Source organism: Delphinus delphis, chromosome 7 (assembly GCF_949987515.2).
Source record: "Delphinus delphis chromosome 7, mDelDel1.2, whole genome shotgun sequence".
NCBI lineage: Eukaryota > Metazoa > Chordata > Mammalia > Artiodactyla > Delphinidae > Delphinus > Delphinus delphis.
Window position 1 is genome coordinate 58343144 of NC_082689.1, and position 20405 is coordinate 58363548.

General features: G+C 36.1%; 1 protein-coding gene across 5 annotated transcripts in view; it reads left to right on the forward strand.

Moving 5' to 3' along the window:
• GPR155 (G protein-coupled receptor 155) overlaps positions 1 to 20405 on the forward strand; it is a 69477-nt gene that overhangs the window by 27069 nt on the left and 22003 nt on the right. For 3 of the 5 annotated variants that reach the window (XM_060016561.1, XM_060016566.1, XM_060016565.1), the window contains 6 exons: positions 1266 to 1370; positions 3977 to 4113; positions 5623 to 5718; positions 8256 to 8320; positions 9503 to 9640; positions 13505 to 15444. In XM_060016561.1, the coding sequence (XP_059872544.1) occupies positions 1266 to 1370; positions 3977 to 4113; positions 5623 to 5718; positions 8256 to 8320; positions 9503 to 9640; positions 13505 to 13799 (836 nt within the window). In that variant the 3' untranslated portion in view covers positions 13800 to 15444. Of the gene's footprint in view, positions 1 to 1265; positions 1371 to 3976; positions 4114 to 5622; positions 5719 to 8255; positions 8321 to 9502; positions 9641 to 13451; positions 15445 to 20405 lie in introns of those variants that run through there. The other 2 variants (XM_060016563.1, XM_060016564.1) reach the window with 2 other exon arrangements.

The following is a 20405-nucleotide window of genomic DNA, read 5'->3' on the forward strand; positions in this document are numbered from 1 at the left end:
AAGCACATTATCAATGAAAGTTTCAGCCTATGAGTTGTTCCTTTTTAGTACATTAAGTTTTAATACAGTTTATCACTGAAGTTATTCTATTATAATCCATGTCAAGGAGCACCGTGTCCATATATATGAGATGTTTTAAAGGACACTGCATGCAGTTCTCTGACTATATAGAGGTAAAATTACAGCTCTATAGCAGATGTCTCAGTATGACTTGTGTAAACCAGTTTACCTATAAACCAGCAAGAGGCTTTCAGCAGTATATATCTAAAAATAAAAAAAGAATACAACTGCTTTTACTGCATCTTCTAAACTAGTAGGAAACATGTTCTTGAAAGAAGTGAGTTTTGAGCTAAACTTAGAGGAGGAGAGGGTTTGGATGAAATCTATGTCAAATTAGGCCAGGAGACTCAAACATGAAGTTTGTGGAGGACAACTAGAGAATTGTCCTGAAAGAAGGGAAGGGCCTTTGTTGAATAATGGGAGTGGTTGGATAGGGGGAGAGGGGCCGAGTCCTAGAGAGCTTTCAAATTCAGGCTAAGGAGTTTGAATTAGCTGCAGTTAGCAATAGAGCATTAGTGCATGTTTTCAAGGAGAGATGAAATCAAAGCTGTATTTTAGGAAAGTGGTCAAATTCTTATTTCCCAAAGCACAGTGGAAACTAATAAAACAGCATGGATAAAAACATTTTCCTTAAAAAAAAATTAATTAATTATGGGAATTCCCTTGAGGGTCCAAAAAAGATATCAGCTGGAGAACAAACAAACAAAAACATTTTCCTTATTTTCCTTGTCTCACACAAAGGAATATGTAAAAGACTGATCCTTTGTCTGCCACTCTTTAAATGTTAGCTTCTGTATAAGGACATTTGAATTTGAATACTTTTTTTTTTTTTTGCGGTATGCGGGCCTCGCACTGCTGTGGCCTCTCCCTTTGCGGAGCACAGGCTCCGGATGCGCAGGCTCAGCGGCCATGGCTCACAGGCCCAGCCGCTCCGCGGCATGTGGGATCTTCCCGGACCGGGCACGAACCTGTGTCCCCTGCATCGGCAGGCGGACTCAAGCACTGCGCCTCCAGGGAAGCCCCTGAATACTTTCTGATAGATACCCATACAATGTGGCTGTATGGAAAATTTGTGTGTGTGTATGAATGAGTTAGGGGTTTTTTTTTGTTTTGGGGGGTTTGGTTTGCTTTACTTGGCATCTCTTCATGCTGTCCATTCCTGTTGTGCTTGGACTCTTCCCTCACATGGTATTTTGTCTATGTAGGTTGCTGCTCCTGCTCCATGGGAAATGGTGAATTATGCTGCTCATCCACAGAACCAGTAGCAAACATAAGCACCAGTGGCTCTGTGACTCCCTCGTTTGAGGAAAGTAAGTGCCTCTGGCAGGGAGCTCAGCTCCGTGCTCTGTGACGACCTAGAAGGGTGGGATGGGGTGGGTAGGAGGGAGGTCCAAGAGGGAGGGGACGTATATATACATATAGCTGATTCACTTCATTGTACAGCAGAGACTAACACATCATTGTAAAGCAATTATACTCCAGTAAAAAAATAATATAAATATATATTTAAAAAAAGAAAGAAAGAAAAGTAAGTGCATCTGGGCTATGAGGATGGGCCTAAGGAACAAAAGATTCCTTATTCTTATGCCTTAAAAGAACTCTATATAGAATTTCTATAGAAGCTACTGTTTGAGAATATTCTCAAAGAAAGTACAAATAGTATAATAATTGTGCATACATAGGGTACTGATTTTTAATTTGTGTGGAAATTTTCCAATAAATTTAACCCAAGTGATAATTCCAAGAAGTTTGCCCTAAGGACCATTATTTTTTGGGGGCTCTTGTTTCCGAAGCTGAGACTTTTCCCCTACTCCATTCCCCCAGGGCCAGGACTAATTAGTTAGTGCTTAATTACATTTGGAATCCATGTGCTTTAAAATATGCCCTGTCTTATAAAATAAGAAAAATCTTTACAAGTAATAACCTTTTGGCATATAGACTAAGAGACTAAACCACATTTATGGTCTGAATTCCAAATTATTTAAGACAACCGAATACATTTATGTGAAATCGCAGTGTACCTTCAGTTGATCATCCTTATTTTTAATCAAAGTAGAAAGGGAAACCCTAAAAAGTCCTCTTTATGCTGGAGCATACGTCAACTGTTTTGCTGTCATTATGTTTTTATATAAGAAATGTTGTGAGGATTATAAGAAATGATGTGTGCAAATCACTTAGCACAGTGAGTGGTATACAAACTAAATGCTTATTAAACATAGTAGCAGCAGCAGTAGTTGTTGTTATTATTCAGGCGGGATTTGTACTTGACTGCTTTCTGCTGGCTAGGAATGAATCTTAAATAGTAGAATTCCTATTTCCATAGAAAGAAGTAAAAATACATCAGATGTTGAGCCTTCACTGACTTTCAATAGGAAACCCCTCCTGGCACTCAGATACATGTGTTTCAAGTTTTGTGTGCCTCTTTTCTAAAGCTAATATTTCTTTACATCAGAATTCCCAAGGGTTTGCCTTGCTTTTTCTTCCCTATACAGTATACCTAATAGTAAAGTCCATTAGCAAACTCAACATGTGATTTGATTCAACAACTTTTTTTACCCCCCCAAAATCCCCTTACAATTTGCTTATCTATCATTTCTCCATTAATAATGCTGATTCCTGAAAAAATTTTTTAATTATAGGGGCTTCTTAGATTTTCTGATCATATTTTACAAAAATTATATAGAATGAGAGCCATCATATAAGGACTTCATCTGCCCACATAATTTAGTACCATTCCTACGCCTGAAATAAAGAAAGTCTAAAGGAAATCAAACCATGGACAAATGAGAATTTTTAGAGTTAACAATGTGATTAATTCCTTGTCGCCAAAACAGTGACACGCCACAAAGGCAAAATAAATATCGCAATGTGTAAAAAAGGCAAATAAAAGATAGTAAAATTTATTTTTATCCATTTTTATAATACTTCTACATAATGTTTTAAGACCAGGTTTATTATATATACTGCTAGAATTTTTCTACACCAGTATGTACCCAAATAATTGTTATAAAATGGGATCATACTACAGAAACTGTTTGGCAGCCTGGTTTCTTTTTACTTTTAACCTACTTTTATTGTGAACATTCACCTATGCCATTAGCTATTGTGCCAGACCATGTTTAATGGTTGTGTATGTTCTTTTCTAAGAAGAGCCTTTAGGAAGTATAAATTTTTGTTCGCTTAAAGGTAAGAGCTGTAAAGTTGTGTTTTTTAATCTCTGACTTTTTGTAATAAGACTGTATGTTAGACTAGCATCTATTTTGTAAAAATGTTTTCCCCTGAATTTGATGCCTTAGATATAGTGGAGCTGAGGTGGGAGAATAAAGGTTTCTTGCGAAAGGCCCCTCACTTCTCTTTTAGGCCAGAGAAGAGTCATGTTGTGATTTGGACTTAGTTCCATATGCGAACAGAACAAAGTGTATAATATTTTTTATTTGGTTCCTTAAAGATCTTTTCTAAGGCAAATTTTAAACTCTTTAATGAAAGGCAAGTGGTAGTAGTAAATTTGTTTTGCTCTTAGCCAAAATAGGGTATTCGTGACCTATTTACACCAAGGTGTAGATTTTTACATTTTTACAAAATTACCCCAAGGTGTAGATTTATCACAGGTGAAACTTGAGTTATTAATTTAGCCTTAAAAAAGTGTGTGTGTGTGTGTGTGTGTGTGTTACATTGTTAAATAATGTAGAAGAGAACTATTGCGTACTACTTGTATTTTTGGGGGATAAAAACATTCTACAAGTAGAACTCTCCTAAAACAACATGAAGGAGACTTCCTTGGATTTCAACTAAAATAAAATACTGATTCTGAGCTGAATGTGCATATGTGGTGGTTTGTTTAGGAAGTCATTATGAATTTAAAATGCATTCAGATAAAAAGCTCTGATTACAAATTATTGTACTTACTGTTTTATAGATGAACATTGTGTGAGTCGCTGTAACTCCCAGAGCTGCATATTAGCCCAGGAAGAGGAGCAGTATCTACAGAGTGGAGACCAGCAACTGACTCGACATGTGTTTTTGTGTTTACTTCTCATCATTGGCCTGTTTGCTGTAAATGTTTCTTCTGATTTTGTTTTGGGGCCATTTCTTTAAATGTTTGGCAAAGGTTTTTTTCAGGCATCTGGAGAAACTTAGTTGCTCCTTCACAGGAGGGTGGCAGTTCAACCATCTGAATCCTAATCTTGAGCTAAATGTTTTGGGGTGGGAGAAGAATGAATAATTCACATTACTCTGTTGCCTAAGTGCTTCAATGGCTTATTTTGCTTAGAATACTTACTCATCCTATGCCTCGAACCTAGAATTTGGGGTAAAACCAGGCATCTCCATGATGTGTACAGGACCACTTACTCCTAACATATTCCTTGACTGACTTCTGTGGATAAATGACTACATGGTCTCTCAGAAGATAGTCTTCAGATAAATAAACTTTTAGAAATAATTTTATATTATGAAAATAACATAACCACTTCATACAATGGATACTTACAAAATAGAGAAAAGAGGAAAAATATCCATCATACTACTGCCTTCTCTTTTTCAATACATTTTTCATGGTTCTAATAATACATTCAGATTTATATCTTGCTTTGTGACTTATGTCAAGCATTTTCATATTGCTGCAAAGTGTTCATAACCGTTACTTTAAATGGCTCCTCAATAAACCATAGAGAAGCATTATAATTCACTCAACCACTTCCTTATGGATCTATGGATCGTTCCTAGTTTTTCAGAATGCTCTAATAAACATCTCCGTGAAATATATTTCCTTATGATAGATTCTCAAAGTTGGGAAACCTGGATCAAAGAATATAAATATTTTTGTGCCTTTGGATGCATTCTACTAAGTTGTTTTCCAAAGAAGTAGTATAGGTTTGTAAAGTACTCTCACCAACATTGAATATTATAAATTTTTTATTTGATAATTTTATAAGTGAAATATAGCACTTCATTTTTTAAATGCATTTCTTTGATTACTAAAGGGTTTTTTAAAATTAGTTCTATGTCCTCTTTAGTGAATTACCAGTTATTGTATACTTCTTTGTGATAGTTCAAGTATAACTTGCCTAGCGATGGGAGATGGACCATATAACCCATGAAGAAACCCCCTTACCATTTCCAAACTGGGATGCTCATTACATAGAATCCTATCAGCCAGCACCATTTTAACTGCTGTTTAAGAACAAAAATCAAGAAGTAAGAAATGCAGCCAAGAACTGCTGCTCGGTGATGTGATTGTTTTCACTGTGTAAAACTAATTTTAAAATCAGACCTGTCTTCGGCTAGTCGAAGTCCTGATGTATTATGTAAGCTTCTGTATTATGGCTCATGTCTTCTTGCTTCAAATCTGATCAGAATAGATGCTGCTTGAATGACATCTGTCAAGAAGAGAGGTTGAAACCTCTTGTTTGAAAGACAAAGCCTCTATATTCTCTTGGTGTTTTTCCCTTTAGTTCTTTTCTTCCTAATTGTTAAGTACATAAGTTATTGTACTATGCTCTGGATAGAGAGAAATGATTAGCTTGCTTCATTTTAAAGTACTATTTTCTCCTTCCTTTACAGAATCTTTCCAGTTGTTTATGGTGGCTATTCAACCAAGAGCCTGGGAGACTATATGTTGAGTTACAGTTTTTCTGTGCTGTGTTTAACTTTGGCCAGGTATTTATTTACTGAGAACTTTGAGGGGTTTTTGTTGTCCTGGATGGTTTGATGGTGGGGGTGGGGGGATGGTACGGATGTTGTTGTTTTCTTTTAAATCAAAAGGGTTTAGTTTGTTTGCCAGCTGCTGGTATGCGTGACAGCTGACAGCTGCTGCCTATCTCCTAGTAGAGATGAATTATTATATTGGTTAAAGTCATCAGAATGCACACTGAGTGTTTCAATCAGAAATACCAAATAGTTTTTTGCTTTGGTTTTGAGATAAAGAATGATAATTTAGCAGGGACAAGATGTTCCAAGTTCTTTTTAAACTTTGCTGTGGCCTTAAGAAGTTACTTTGGCAAAATGACTTAACTTCTCTGAGCCTTTAGTTTAGCAACTTATTTTAATGCACATCATTTCATTTACATTTTGATGTTTCTTGAACTACAGGTACTTAAATCCTTTAAAAAAAATCATGTGGTATATAAATAAAATTTGACCAGGGATAGTAGATACCATTCCTTGAGAGTTTACTATATGCCAAACATTTTTAAGCACTTTACATTAATTATTTCATTTAAACATCACAAGAATATCTGCAAAGTAGACTTGTCACCCCCAGTTTAAAAATTAGAAATTAAAATTCCATGAAGAACTAATATGATAGGTGCTGTTGTCTTTGTTTTTGTCACTATTAAAATGGATATTTAAGGGTAAATAATATTTTAGATATTGGGAAAATATTTTGATGTAAAATTTTAATTGTCTTCAGTCCCTTACTTTTTTTTTTTAAAGATTTTTTTTTTGGATGTGCACCATTTTTTTTTAAGTCTTTATTGAATTTGTTACAATATTGCTTCTGTTCCATGTCTTGGTCCCTTGGCCACAAGGCATGTGGGATCCTAGCTCCCCGACCAGGGATCAAGCCTGCACTCCCTACATTGGAAGGCGAAGTCTTAACCACATCCCTTACTTTTTAATTAAAGAATATTAGTCCCAAGATTAATTATCAGGTTGAAAAAACTACAGTACTTGAAATCATTACGCTTGCCTATTAAACCTGAAATAATTGGCCATATGAGTTAGTTAACATTTATAAGTAGACGCTCTTGCAAGTTTTTCCCTAACGTTAATTTCTTGAAATATTTCCAGTTTGCTTTGCCTTTATTATGGGAGCAAAAATGGCTATATTTAGACAGACAAGTGACCTATCAGTTTATTATAGACAGACACGGGCATCCCAGGGCTACTTGATGCCCACCTCACTCTGTGATACTGTCCAAGATTTGATTTTGTACCCAAGAACTATAAAATACTAGGTTGAAAATCTTAGTCTCACTCAGCATTTTGCATTCAGAAAGCCCACTCCAAGCTGAGCCATCCCAGGACTGGGACGGACAAAGCTCCGCAAACTAATGCCAGGAATGTTGCATTTGAAATATTGTCCCCACAGCTTATGGCTGAAGTGCTTCAAAGGAGGGAGACAGATACAAAACCTGCTCCCATTCCATTTTTCTCTTGGGGAGTTGTGGTAGTAAGATCATTCCCTTTAGGTGGTTTATAATTTGAGGTGAAGACAGGTAGGTCCTTCATGTCATTGCATTTTCCATCCCACCCACACCAACCTGCTCTAAAATCCTTACCCCACTGTGCCTGACAGATGGCAGTTCCCAGCCTCCCATCTCCCCAAGGCAGTCCTGATTGTCCTGATACGTGGCTAATATCTGGTGCTAGTTTGCCTCATCACTCCCAAATTCTTCAAACCCTTTCCCTGAACACTAGCCAATTTCATTTCACATAAATTTTTTTCAGTTACTTCATTATAATCAGAACCTATAGTGCTTGTTAATTCTATAGTTTCTGAAGTTTTAACAGAAAAATAATAAAGAAGTACTTAAGCATAATAGGAGATGTTTTATTTTCTTTTTAGAAAGGGGAAAAAAGTCATATAGCCCTTAAATGTTTTCATTTTTCTCCAGTAAGCTAGCTTGCCAGTGTGGTTGTTCAGCACTCACTTTTTTCACCCGTCATAATTAGTAGGAAAGATGATTGGGAAGAGGTAGCCAAGGACCATACAATCATCCCTCAGTATCTGAGGGGGACTGGTTCCAGGACACCCCTCAGGTACTAAAATCCATGGATGCTCAAGTCCTTCATATAAAATGGCACAGTATTTGCATATGACCTATGCATGTCCTCCTGTATATTTTAAATCATCTCTAGGTTAGTTACATCACCTTAATTGCTAGGTAAACACTTGCCAGTATGCGGCAAATTCAAGTTTTGCTTTTTGGAACTTTCTGGAATTTTTTTCCCAAATATTTTCAATCCACGGTAGGTTAAATCCATGGATATGGAATCTGTGGATACAGAGATTGACTGTACCTGCCATCAGGCACTGAACTTTAGAGGTACTGCCTGTGTGTTCTATTTAAAATGTTGCTCTAATCACTAGAGGTTTACTTCCCCAAGCACTAATATTTTGGCTTCCATCATTTCTCTGTCTTAAAATTTATTTTAGAACTCATAAAATATAACTTTTTTTTCTTCCATAGGGATTTATTTCCTTTGGCATCTTTGGATTGGACAAACATTTAATCATCCTACCCTTCAAAAGAAGGTACTTTTAGTTTTGAAATAAAGCTGTAACTGTAAAGGTGATGACAAAGCCATTCTATTAAGATACTTATATTTTTAAACCTTTAGAAACTACTAGGAAACCACAGAAAGGTTATCTGCTGATTCACATATTTGTTGTAAATAATTGCAGAGAAAATGACAGAAGAGCTGTCATTAATCCAACATTTTAATTTGTATTTTAACAAGAATTGATGGACACTGACTTCTATCTATGCCATTAACTACATAAAGTAAAATGAAACTTGAAAATGTATTTAGAAATGGAAATAGTAGGTGATGTGCCCCCAAAGGTCTATATTTGATTGTCTTTCTTGTTTGACAACAGGATTTCTCTTTCTGTCAAACCGACAATTTATAGAAAACTCAAGTTTTCTTCTTTCAAAATTTCAATTTTTTAAAATTAACTTGGTGAAGAGTTTCTTTGAATTCAGATCAGGAATTTCTTTATGAAAAATAATGAAATGAGAACACTTCACCTTGGGGGTGGGAGGAAGTGGTGGAGGTAGAGGGGTGAATCCGTACTTCCTCATTTGTTTTCAAAGTCAAAATTAGTAGAAACTAGAAGTGCTAGTGGAATTTATCCTATTGCCTATATAAAAAGTGCCCAGTAAATGGTCCCTGGGCATTTAGCAACTAAAATATAGTTGCTAGGGTCACAGTCCTTTCATAAAAGAAGAAAAGCACAATAGGAAAGTCACTGCACTTAGTTATTAGCTTCATAATGTTGATTGGTTAAAAGAGTCAACAGATCTATTGTCTGGGCTGGCAAAACAGAATTGTTTTGTACTCCAGGTCCCGCTATTTGTCTCTCTGGTACCAAAACTGGAAAATGATTAAATAATATACTTGATCTCTATATGTTATCTTTTGCGTTTTAAAATAGTAGAATGTAGAAAGAGAAACTTCATTTTTTGGTAGTTACTGAAATGTGTCCAGCATGTCTGGAGGGTTTATAAAATGTTCAAGTCCCCCACCCCAGCCACCAAATGCAGGTTAAATATGTTTCTGCTTCAGAGACTAAGGATGTCTGGGTGTTGTAGATGACAGCTGTGGTGAGTGACAGTTTTGGAACAGCCATGTTGATGGGGAGATAAGCAAGAAGGGGCTCTCTCTCAGGGCTTTTCTTTCCTTAAAAATTGCATCCTTAAATTTTGGTTTTTAGACTTGAATTCCTATGGAACAATAAAGAAACAGCAGAAAATAGGGATTCTTCTGTTCCTGAGGAAATAAAAATGACCTGTCAACAGTTTATCCATTATCACCGTGACCTCTGTATCCAAAACATTGTGAAGGAAAGAAGGTAAGTACAGGTTCTAGATAATTATATTTTAGATGATTAATTTTGGCTTGTAATCAGCTAAGTAATGTGCTTGTGACTAACTTTATTATTGTTATTTTCAATAACACATATACACATAAAAGTTAAAATAGCTATGGGTCAGTTTATAGTTTAAGAAACAGCATATTTAGGAGCCATAACACTTTGATCTTTACATTTTTAAATGCCATATAACTTCTGATTTCCATGTAAAACATGAAGACTTTAGAATGAACCAAAATGTAGCAGAATATGAACATTCACTTCATGTTGGCCATTAGTACCTCTCAAAAACCTTTGAGATACATTGTATTTAGAAGTGATTTTATATTCCCCATCTCCTAGGAGTATGCTAGTCATATGCTATTTCATATTACTAATGATATTGTTAAGAAAATGAAATGAAATTTCTATCTCTTAATTAATTCTGCTGCTTATTTTTCACCTCAAGTCCTAATCTTCAGTCTGTGACAGCATATTTATTCTTCTAATCCTGTATGGAGTATACAGCAGGAAAAGAATAAACAAATGTTTTAGTGCCAATATTTTTGGTTGTCAAAAAAAGAGAAAAAAACAAAACATGATATTAAGAATACTTTTATGTCTATAACTGAAAAATTGAAAATTTATGAAAATTACCATTCAGAATATGTACAAATATTATGCCACTATATTTCATTATAACTGAGGTATCCTGGTATAACTCGTGGAAAGGGGACTCACTGGGTGGGGACTAATACTAGAACTCAATTACTGGATCTGCCACTTATTAGCTCTGTGACATTGGGCAAGTTTAAGTCTCTAAACCTTAGTTTTCCTCTTCTTTAAAATACCTGGCTCTTGGGGTTGTTTGCATTAGATAACAAAATCTATATGATGCGCCTAGCCCAGTTTCTGGAAATGGTAAGCTATGAAAAAATATTAGTTTCCCACCCTTAAAGGCCCAAACACAATTATTTCAAAGTACCATCTATGGATAGTTTCAACTATTTAAAATTGCTTTTTAAAATTTAAAAAAAGGAACTCTGTGTTACCTCCACCAGGCCCACTGTGATTGCCGACTGGCATAGCCCTTTGCCATTTGCAGGGCTGTCAGGCTGCCTCCATCCCAGATGGCAAATGGGCACAGGCTGGTGATGGGACTGCTCTGCATCCTGCATAGTGGCTAATCCTCTGCCACTCTGCACAACTCCGTGGGCTGTGGTTGTAGCTGCCTGATCAGTCATCAGGAAGCAAATATTAATCACTTGGTATCTGGATTAGAAGGTGTAGGTCTATAAATTTAAAATCAATGGGGAGGAAAAAGGCTCAGGCTCCGGGTGTAACATTCAGGCTTTTGTTTAAAGTGATGTTTGTAGTTGCAAAGCATAAATTAAGATATCCTATTACTAAGTAAAATACTGATATTACAATATTGTGATTTTGTGTACTTGAGAAATTTTTTCATGTATATTAACCTCTTTTCTAATTTTCATATGAAACGCTAATGTACATTCATTTGTGGTTAAATGCTTTAAAATTTTTGTCACCTATTTCTCATTTCATCTTGATATTCATCCACTGTTTCCTATTATCAAGCACTTTAGGTTTTGCAGCTTAACTAATGCTTGTGGACAGATTCATGTTGTCTATTGCATACTTGTATAAAAATGAACAGAATCTACTTAATTTGTTTTTTTACATTTCTTTTTCCCTTGTCTTTTTATTCATACCTGAGGCACCCTCACATTTGCATTAGGAAGACAAATTTTAAATAATTAAGAAGCAGATTTATTATCAAAAACTTTTTAAATCTGAGGAATCTGGGATTTCCCTGGCAGTCCAGTGATTAAGACTCCGCACTGGGGCTTCCCTGGTGGCGCAATGGTTAAGAATCCACCTGCCAATGCAGGGGACACGTATTTGAGCCCTGGTCCGGGAAGATCCCACATGCCACAGAGCAACTAAGCCCACGTGACACAACTACTGAGCCTGCACTCTAGAGCCCGCGAGCCACAACTACTGAGCCCACGCGCCACAACTACTGAAGCCCACGTGCCCAGAGCCTGTGCTCCACAACAAGAGAAGCCCCTGCAATGAGAGGCCGGCGCACCACAACGAAGAGTAGCCCCCACTCGCCGCAACTAGAGAAAGCCCGCCTGCAGCAACGAAGACGCAACGCAGTCAAAAATAAATAAGTAAAATAAATAAATTTATTTTTAAAAAAAAGTCTCCGCACTTCCAGTGCAGGGGGTGTGGGTTTAATCCCTGGTCTGGGAACTAAGATCCCACAAGCCATGCAGCATGCCCAAAAAAAAAAAAAAAAAAAATCTGAGGAATCTTATGGAAATTCCTCAAAATATTAAAAATAGTACCATATGATCCAGCAATTCCACTGCTGAGTATTGACCCAAAGAAAATAAAAAACACTGATTAGAAAAGATATGTGCTCCCCTTTGTTCATTGCAGTATTATTTACAATAGGCAACATATAGAAGAAACCTAAGTGTCCCTCAGTAGATGAATGGATAAAGAAGATGGGGTATATATATAGAATGGAATATCACCCAGCCACAAAGAAAGAATGAAATCCTGCCATCTGCGACAAGGTGGATGGACCTAGAGGGCAATATACTAAGTGAAATAAGTCAGACAGAGAATGACAAACACTGTATGATTTCGCTTATATGTGGAATCTAAAAAAACAAAACAAATGAACAGACGTAACAAAACAGAAACAGAGTCATAGATACAGAGAACAAACAAGTGGTTGCCAGAGGGGAGGAGGTTGGGGGGAAGAAAGAAATAGGTGATGGAGATTAAGAGGTACAGACTTCCAGTTGTAAAATAGATGAATCACAGGGGTGAAATGTACAGTGTGGGGAATATAGTCAACAACTATGAAAAACAAATCTTAGATTTATAGCAAGACAGATCTCACCCTTTGCCTGCTTCTTTTTTTTTAATAGTCATTCTTTTTTTATTTTTTTTATTTTTGGCTGCGTTGGGTCTTCGTTGTTGAGCGCGGGTTTTCTCTAGTTGCGGCGAGCAGGGGCTACTCTTCATTGCAGTGTTCAGGCTTCTCACTGCGGTGGCTCCTCTTGTTGTGGAGCACGGGCTCTAGGTGCACGGGCTTCAGTAGCTGTGGCATGCAGCTTCAGTAGTTGTGGCTCGTGGGCTCTAGAGCACAGGCTCAGTAGTTGTGGCTCATGGGCTTAGGTGCTCCGCGGCATGTGGGATCTTCCTGGACCAGGGCTGGAACCCATGTCCCCTGCATTGTCAGGCAGATTCTTAACCACTGTGCCACCAGGGAAGCCCTGCCTGCTTCTTAATGGAGCAAATTCCTAACATATCAGTAAGATTATCTTGCTCAGGGCATGAAGAAAGGTATTGTGATAAGCAGAAAATAAAAAGTTTGATTTCAGTAATTTAATAAAAATTGTCACTTCTTAAGAGCTTGCAAAAATATTATTTAATGCTCCTGAGACAATTAAATTATTTATTTTAACTGAGTATAACTTATAAAATATATAATTGCTATCTATAGAATGCATCTGACCATAAAAGACCATCTACGCTATAAAGAATATTTATTTGTTGATGCACTTACATTATCTAAGTCATTTGTTTTAAGTGTTTCTGTTTTCACAAGCATTATTGGCCTATTTTGTTTTTCTCTGGTGGGTCTTTCTAGGTTCAGGTAATTTAATAAACCCTTTACATTCAGAATAGTTTCATCCCTGCCACCTTTTAACTGTCATGCTGTCTTTCCCTGTCTCCTTCTATTTTTCCTTGCTTGTCCTCCATCATGCAGTGCTGATACCAGATTTACAGAACATATGGGTGAATCATTCCTTTGACATACAGGTGTGGTGCAAAGACTTCTGTCGGGACCTTCTGTGGCTGTGACCTGGTGAGCTGGCTAATTGAAGTTGGCCTTGCCTCCGACCGTGGTGAAGCTGTGATATACGGAGATAAACTGGTGCAAGGGGGAGTCATCCAACATATCACCAACAATTATGAATTTCGGGATGAGTACTTGTTTTACAGATTTCTTCAAAAGAGTCCTGAACAGAGTCCTCCTGCTATTAATGCAAACATTCCCCAACAGATACAAAGATACAAAGAAATTGAGCATTCATCCCCATCCCTTAAGACCTAAGTTATAAAGGAGACAAGCCCACATGGAGTCATATTCTAGCCCCAGATCTGTTACTTATTAGTTAGGGGACCTTGGGCAAATCACCACCTCTCTGAGCCTCAGTTGCCTCTTCTGTAAAATTTGACAAGACATGTTCCCACCCCCCGTGCTAATATTCTGTGATTTCATGTGTATGTAAAACACACAGGAAATTGACTTAGAAAAAAGAGAAACAAATTTAAAGTTCTGATAATGAATATAATAATTACTATAAACTATGCCAATATTTTAAAACATTGTTCCTTGCAGTTGCGTGCTGTAATTTCAAAATCAATATCCAATTTACTATTCTTTCAAATTGCCAAATTTGGCAGCTGTTGGGAGGATATGGACCTTAAATTATGACCAGTTTCCACGTATTGATAGCACCAGTTTGCACGTATTGATAGCACTAAAAAAGATTTCATTGATTCTTATGAGAGGCCTTCTTATTCTATTTTTCCATTCCCTTGAAAAAGAGTACTCATTAAAAACTAGAAGCACTTTTTTAAAAAACAAGTGCTTCATCTCCTCTTGCTTTTCTATCCAACGTACTAATCTGTGCCATTAGGAGGGAAATAAGAACCTCCATAAATATTATTATCTCTAAAATTCATCAACAGTAGTATAGTCTAACCTTTAGCTTTTGTACTAAAAGTAATAATTTGAGCAGATCCATTTAAATTTATCAGCAAAATTATTGCTGTGTGATATATCATTTCTGGTGTTTGCACAAAGCATCTCTGGGCAGAAGGACAGAGATTACCTTATTACCTATTACCTTATTCCCTGCAGTTAAAGAGAAGAAAAAACTATGTAATTCAAGCCAAGATTTTAAAATTCTATGCCTAACATCCTATTTTTACATTTACAATTTAGTTTTTTTAAGTGTCCATGTATAAAAATTTATAAATTTGAAAATTACTAAATGTTGCCCTCTACTTAATTATTAGCTGTTAGTACTGGTTTAACTTATTTAAAACCGTTTCAAATATTTATTTGTCTCATACTTTTAGTGTCTTATATGTAAAAACCATTTAGAAAACAATTTATAGGGTTAAATCATTGCCCTTTTAATGCAACAAAAATGTAATTAAAAAAAAAAAAACCTGCATGGAAGCCTAGTGTACTTAACAAGTAAATTACACATTAGTGTGTAGTATTAACCTATACCAATTTTAAGTTATAACTGGGGAATGGGGTTTTTCAGCAGAACTGTCTGCTACATAACTTAAAAAAATATATATGACCACATTATTATAACTCTTAGAATCCTCAGGAGTAAGCATAAAGCCTCATTGCTGTACCAAGAGAATTTTATAGTTACAGCAATAAAGATATTAATTCATATGCATGCAAGAAACTCAGACTCAAGTGGGGAATTTGTTTTGCTTGTGAACAAGTCATACTACACATGTTCTGTTATTTGCATGACAGGAATTGGCAGCATCTTTTTCCATGGAAGACACTAAAAGAAAACCCTGACTCAGAATGATCTGCAGTTTCAGATAATGAAAGCTTTTAAGAGATGTTTTTAGAATTAAGGATATGCTAATTTTATTAAATAAAAATATTTGTAACTTTTACTCACTCACTGACAAAGCAAGTTTCTCAATAAAATATCTATTTTAACTTGCAGTGCCAACGTCTTTTCTTTGAGTAATCTGAATAATGCAGAAGCCATCAGAGAGATCTTTTCTATACGTTTTCAATGTTTCCTTAAACGGGTCTCCTGAGATTGTTCTATTCTTCATGACCCTATGGGATCTGTGCACAAGGCCTTGCGCAATTATGCACTCAGTAAACACATTTTATTCATGAGTCAATATGACATTAGAGTCCTCACATATTTCATAATTTTTAATATGCAGGGTCACAGATGAGAAAATTACCCAATACTGTTTTGATTAAAATCTACCCCTTTTATACCAATCTTCAGCATGGTCAATTGTTCTTTTTCTTTGTTCTCAATGAGTAATTCCGTGCCTAACTTGTATTTAAATTTCAGTATTTTTAGAATAAGGTAAACTGTGCTTGGCATTTTAGGAATAACAATTAATGATCAGTCAGCTTCTAAAAGCAAAAAATAATGTAAAACTATTACGTTACATTTGCTATGCAGTAGAATACAGCTTGGTTTTTGCCCCATCATACCTCATATCATGTAAAATATTAAATTACTTTAGATCACTAAACTAGGTAATGAAGTAATGAGTTATGGTTGGAAACAGTTCAGATGAGAAATGTTACCACCATTTCTCAGGAAAAGATGGGATGATAAATTTCTACAGTTGTTATGATAAAAGCCTAAAATCAATTAAAAAGAGAAAACACTAACCCTGTTGAACCTATTTGGGAGCAAATTTTACAAATAGGAACTAGATTTCCAAAATTCTAGACTGCAAAATTATTTCTAGGGCAAATTTTTTTATTGAAAATTAATATGTAAATGGATGTTTTCATCAAAGATCAAATTAGCTTTCTTTAAAATACTCAGTTTATTAGATTATTCCCTTGGTTTATTATGTAATGGTAAATAATAAACCACATCATCTAAGGATTGACTAAAAAAAAACCTTAAATTTCAGCTACTATATTTTTTTTCCATAGTTTTAACACCTTTATTAAATCTAATAACTTTCTTTTTTTTTTTTTTTTTTTTGCGGTACGTGGGCCTCTCACTGTTGTGGCCTCTCCCATTGCGGAGCACAGGCTCCGGACGCACAGGCTCAGTGGCCATGGCTCACGGGCCCAGCCACTCCGCGGCATGGGGATCTTCCCAGACCGGGGCACGAACCCATGTCCCCTGCGTCGGCAGGTGGACTCTCAACCACTGCACCACCAGGGAAGCCCTAAATCTAATAACTTTCATAAAGAGCCTGGCACACCTTAGGGAATCATGAGCTTATTAAATATTAGCTAACCTCATTTTATGACTAAACCTCTCTTTTCCTGTTACTCTTTTATCAACTGTTATTATTTCTTTTAACATCTTTATTGGAGTATAATTGCTCTACAATGGTGTGTTAGTTTCTGCTTTACAACAAAGTGAATCAGCTGTACATATACATATATCCCCATATCTCCTCCCTCTTGCATCTCCCTCCCACCCTCCCTATCCCACCCTTCTAAGTGGACACAAAGCACCGAGCTGAACTCTCTGTGCTATGCAGCTCCTTCCCACTAGCTATCTATTTTACATTTGGTAATGTATATATGTCCATGCCACTCTCTCACTTCATCCCAGCTTACCCTTCCCTCTCCCTGTGTCAAGTCCATTCTCTACATCTGCGTCTTTATTCCTCTCCTCCTCCTAGGTTCTTCAGAACTTTTTTTTTCTTTAGATTCCATATATATGTGTTAGCATACAGTATTTATATATATATATATATTTTTTTCTCTTTCTTACTTATTTCACTCTGTATGACAGTCTCTAGGTCCATCCACTTCACTACAAATAACTCAATTTTGTTTCTTTTTATGGCTGAGTAATATTCCATTGTATATATGTGCCACATCTTCTTTATCCATTCATCTGTCAATGGGCACTTAGGTTGCTTCCATGTCCTGGCTATTGTAAATAGAGCTGCAATGAACATTGTGGTACATGACTCTTTTAGAATTATGGTTTTCTCAGGGTATATGCCCAGTAGTGGGGTTGCTGGATCGTATGGTAGTTCTATTTGTAGTTTTTTAAGGAACCTCCATACTCTTCTCCATAGTGGCTGTATCAATTTACATTCCCACCAACAGTGCAGGAGGGTTCCCTTTTCTCCACACCCTCTCCAGCATTTATTGTTTGTAGATTTTTCGATGATGGCCATTCTGACTAGTGTGAGGTGATAACTCATTGTAGTTTTGATTTGCATTTCTCTAATGATTAGTGTTGTTGAACATCCTTTCATGTGTTGGTTGGCAATCTGTATATCTTCTTTAGAGAAATGTCTATTTAGGTGTCCTGCCCATTTTTGGATTGGGTTGTTTGTTTTTTTGATATTGAGCTGCATTAGCTGCTTGTAAATTTTGGAGATTAATCCATTGTCAGTTGCTTCATTTGCAAATATTTTCTCCCATTCTGAGGGTTGTCTTTCCGTCTTGTTTATGGTTTCCTTTGCTGTGCAAAAGCTTTTAAGTTTCATCAGGTCCCATTTGTTTATTTTTGTTTCTATTTCCATTTCTCTAGGAGGTGGGTCAAAAAGGATCTTGCTGTGATTTATGTCATAGAGTGTCCTGCCTATGTTTTCCTCTAAGAGTTCCGTATTGTCTGGCCTTACATTTAGGTCTTGAATCCATTTTGAGTTTCTTTTTGTGTATGGTGTTAGGAAGTGTTCTAATTTCATTCTTTTACATGTAGCTGTCCAGTTTTCCCAGCACAACTTATTGAAGAGGCTGTCTTTTCTTCATTGTATATTCTTGCCAACTTTATCAAATATAAGGTGACCATATGTGCATGGGTTTATCTCTGGGCTTTCTATCCTGCTCCATTGATCTATATTTCTGTTTTTGTGCCAGTACCATACTGTCTTGATTACTGTAGCTTTGTAGTATAGTCTGAAGTGTGGGAGCCTGATTCCTCCAGTTCCATTTTTCTTTCTCAAGATTGCTTTGGCTATTCGGGGTCTTTTGTGTTTCCATACAAATTGTGCAATTTTTTGTTCTAGTTCTGTGAAAAATGCCATTGGTAATTTGATAGGGATTGCATTGAATCTGTAGATTACATTGGGTATTATAGTCATTTTCACAGTGTTGATTCTAACAATCCAAGAACATGGTATATCTCTCCATCTTTTTGTATCATCTTTAATTTCTTTCATCAGTGTCTTATAGTCTTCTGCATACAGGTCTTTTGTCTCCTTAGGTAGGTTTATTCCTAGGTATTTTATTCTTTTTGTTGCAATGGTAAATGGGAGTGTTTCCTTAATTTCTCTTTAAGATTTTTCATCATTAATGTATAGGAATGCAAGAGATTTCTGTACATTAATTTTGTATCTTGCTACTTTACCAAATTCACTGATTAGCTCTAGTAGTTTTCTGGTAGCGTCTTTAGGATTCTCTATGTATAGATCATGTCATCTGCAAACAGTGACAGTTTCACTTCTTCTTTTCCGATTTGGATTCCTTTTATTTCTTTTTATTCTCTGATTGCTGTGGCTAAAACTTCCAAAACTATGTTGAACAATAGTGGTGAGAGTGGGCAACCTTGTCTTGTTCCTGATCTTAGAGGAAATGGTTTCAGTTTTTCACCATTGAGAACAATGTTGGCTGTGGTTTTGTCATATATGGCCTTTATTATGTTGAGTTAAGTTCCCTCTATGCCTACTTTCTGGAGGGTTTTTATCATAAATCAGTGTTGAATTTTGTCTAAAGCTTTTTCTGCATCTGTTGAGATTATCATATGGTTTTTCTCCTTCAATTTGCTAATATGGTATATCACACATATTAATCGATTTGCATTATACTGAAGAATCCTTGCATCCCTGGGATAAACCCCACTTGATCATGGTGTATGATCCTTTTAATGTGCTGTTGGATTCTCTTTGCTAGTTGTTGAGTATTTTTGCATCTATGTTCATCAGTGATATTGGCCTGTAGTTTTCTTTTTTTGTGACATCTTTGTCTGGTGTTGGTATCAGGGTGATTGTGGCCTCATAGAATGAGTTTGGGAGTGTTCCTCCCTCTGCTATATTTTGGAAGAGTTTGAGGAGGATAGGTGTTATCTCTTCTCTAAATGTTTGATAGAATTCACCTGTGAAGCCATCTGGTCCTGGGCTTTTGTTTGTTGGAAGATGTTTAATCACAGTTTCAATAGTGCTTGTGATCTGTCTGTTTATATTTTCTGTATCTTCCTGGTTCAGTCTTGGAAGGTTGTGCTTTTCTAAGAATTTGTCCATTTCTTCCAGGTTATCCATTTTATTGTCATATGGTTGCTTGTAGTAATCTCTCATGATCCTTTGTATTTCTGCACTGTCAGTTGTTACTCCTTTTTCATTTCTAATTCTATTGAGTCTTCTCCCTTTTTTTCTTGATGAGTCTGGCTAATGGTTTATCAATTTTGTTTATCTTCTGAAAGAACCAGCTTTTAGTTTTATTGATCTTTGCTATCGTTTCCTTCATTTCTTTTTATTTCTGATCTAATCTTTATGATTTCTTTCCTTCTGCTAACTTTGCGGTTTTTTTGTTCTTCTTTCTCTAATTGCTCTAGGTGTAAGGTTAGGTTGTTTACTTGAGGTGTTTCTTGTTTCTTGAGGTAGGACTGTATTGCTATAAACTTCCTTCTTAGAACTGCTTTTGCTGCACCCCACAGGTTTTGGGTTTTCATGTTTTCATTGTGATTTGTTTCTAGGTATTTTTTGATTTCCTCTTTGATTTCTTCATTGATCTCTTGGTTATTTCGTACTGTATTGTTTAGCCTGCATGTGTTTGTATTTTTTACAGATTTTTTTTCCTGTAATTGACATCCAGTCTCATAGCACTGTGGTTGGAAAAGATGCTTGATACAATTTCAATTTTCTTAAATTTACAAAGGCTTGATTTGTGACCCAAGATATTATCTGTCCTGGAGAATGTTCCATGAGCACTTGAAAAGGA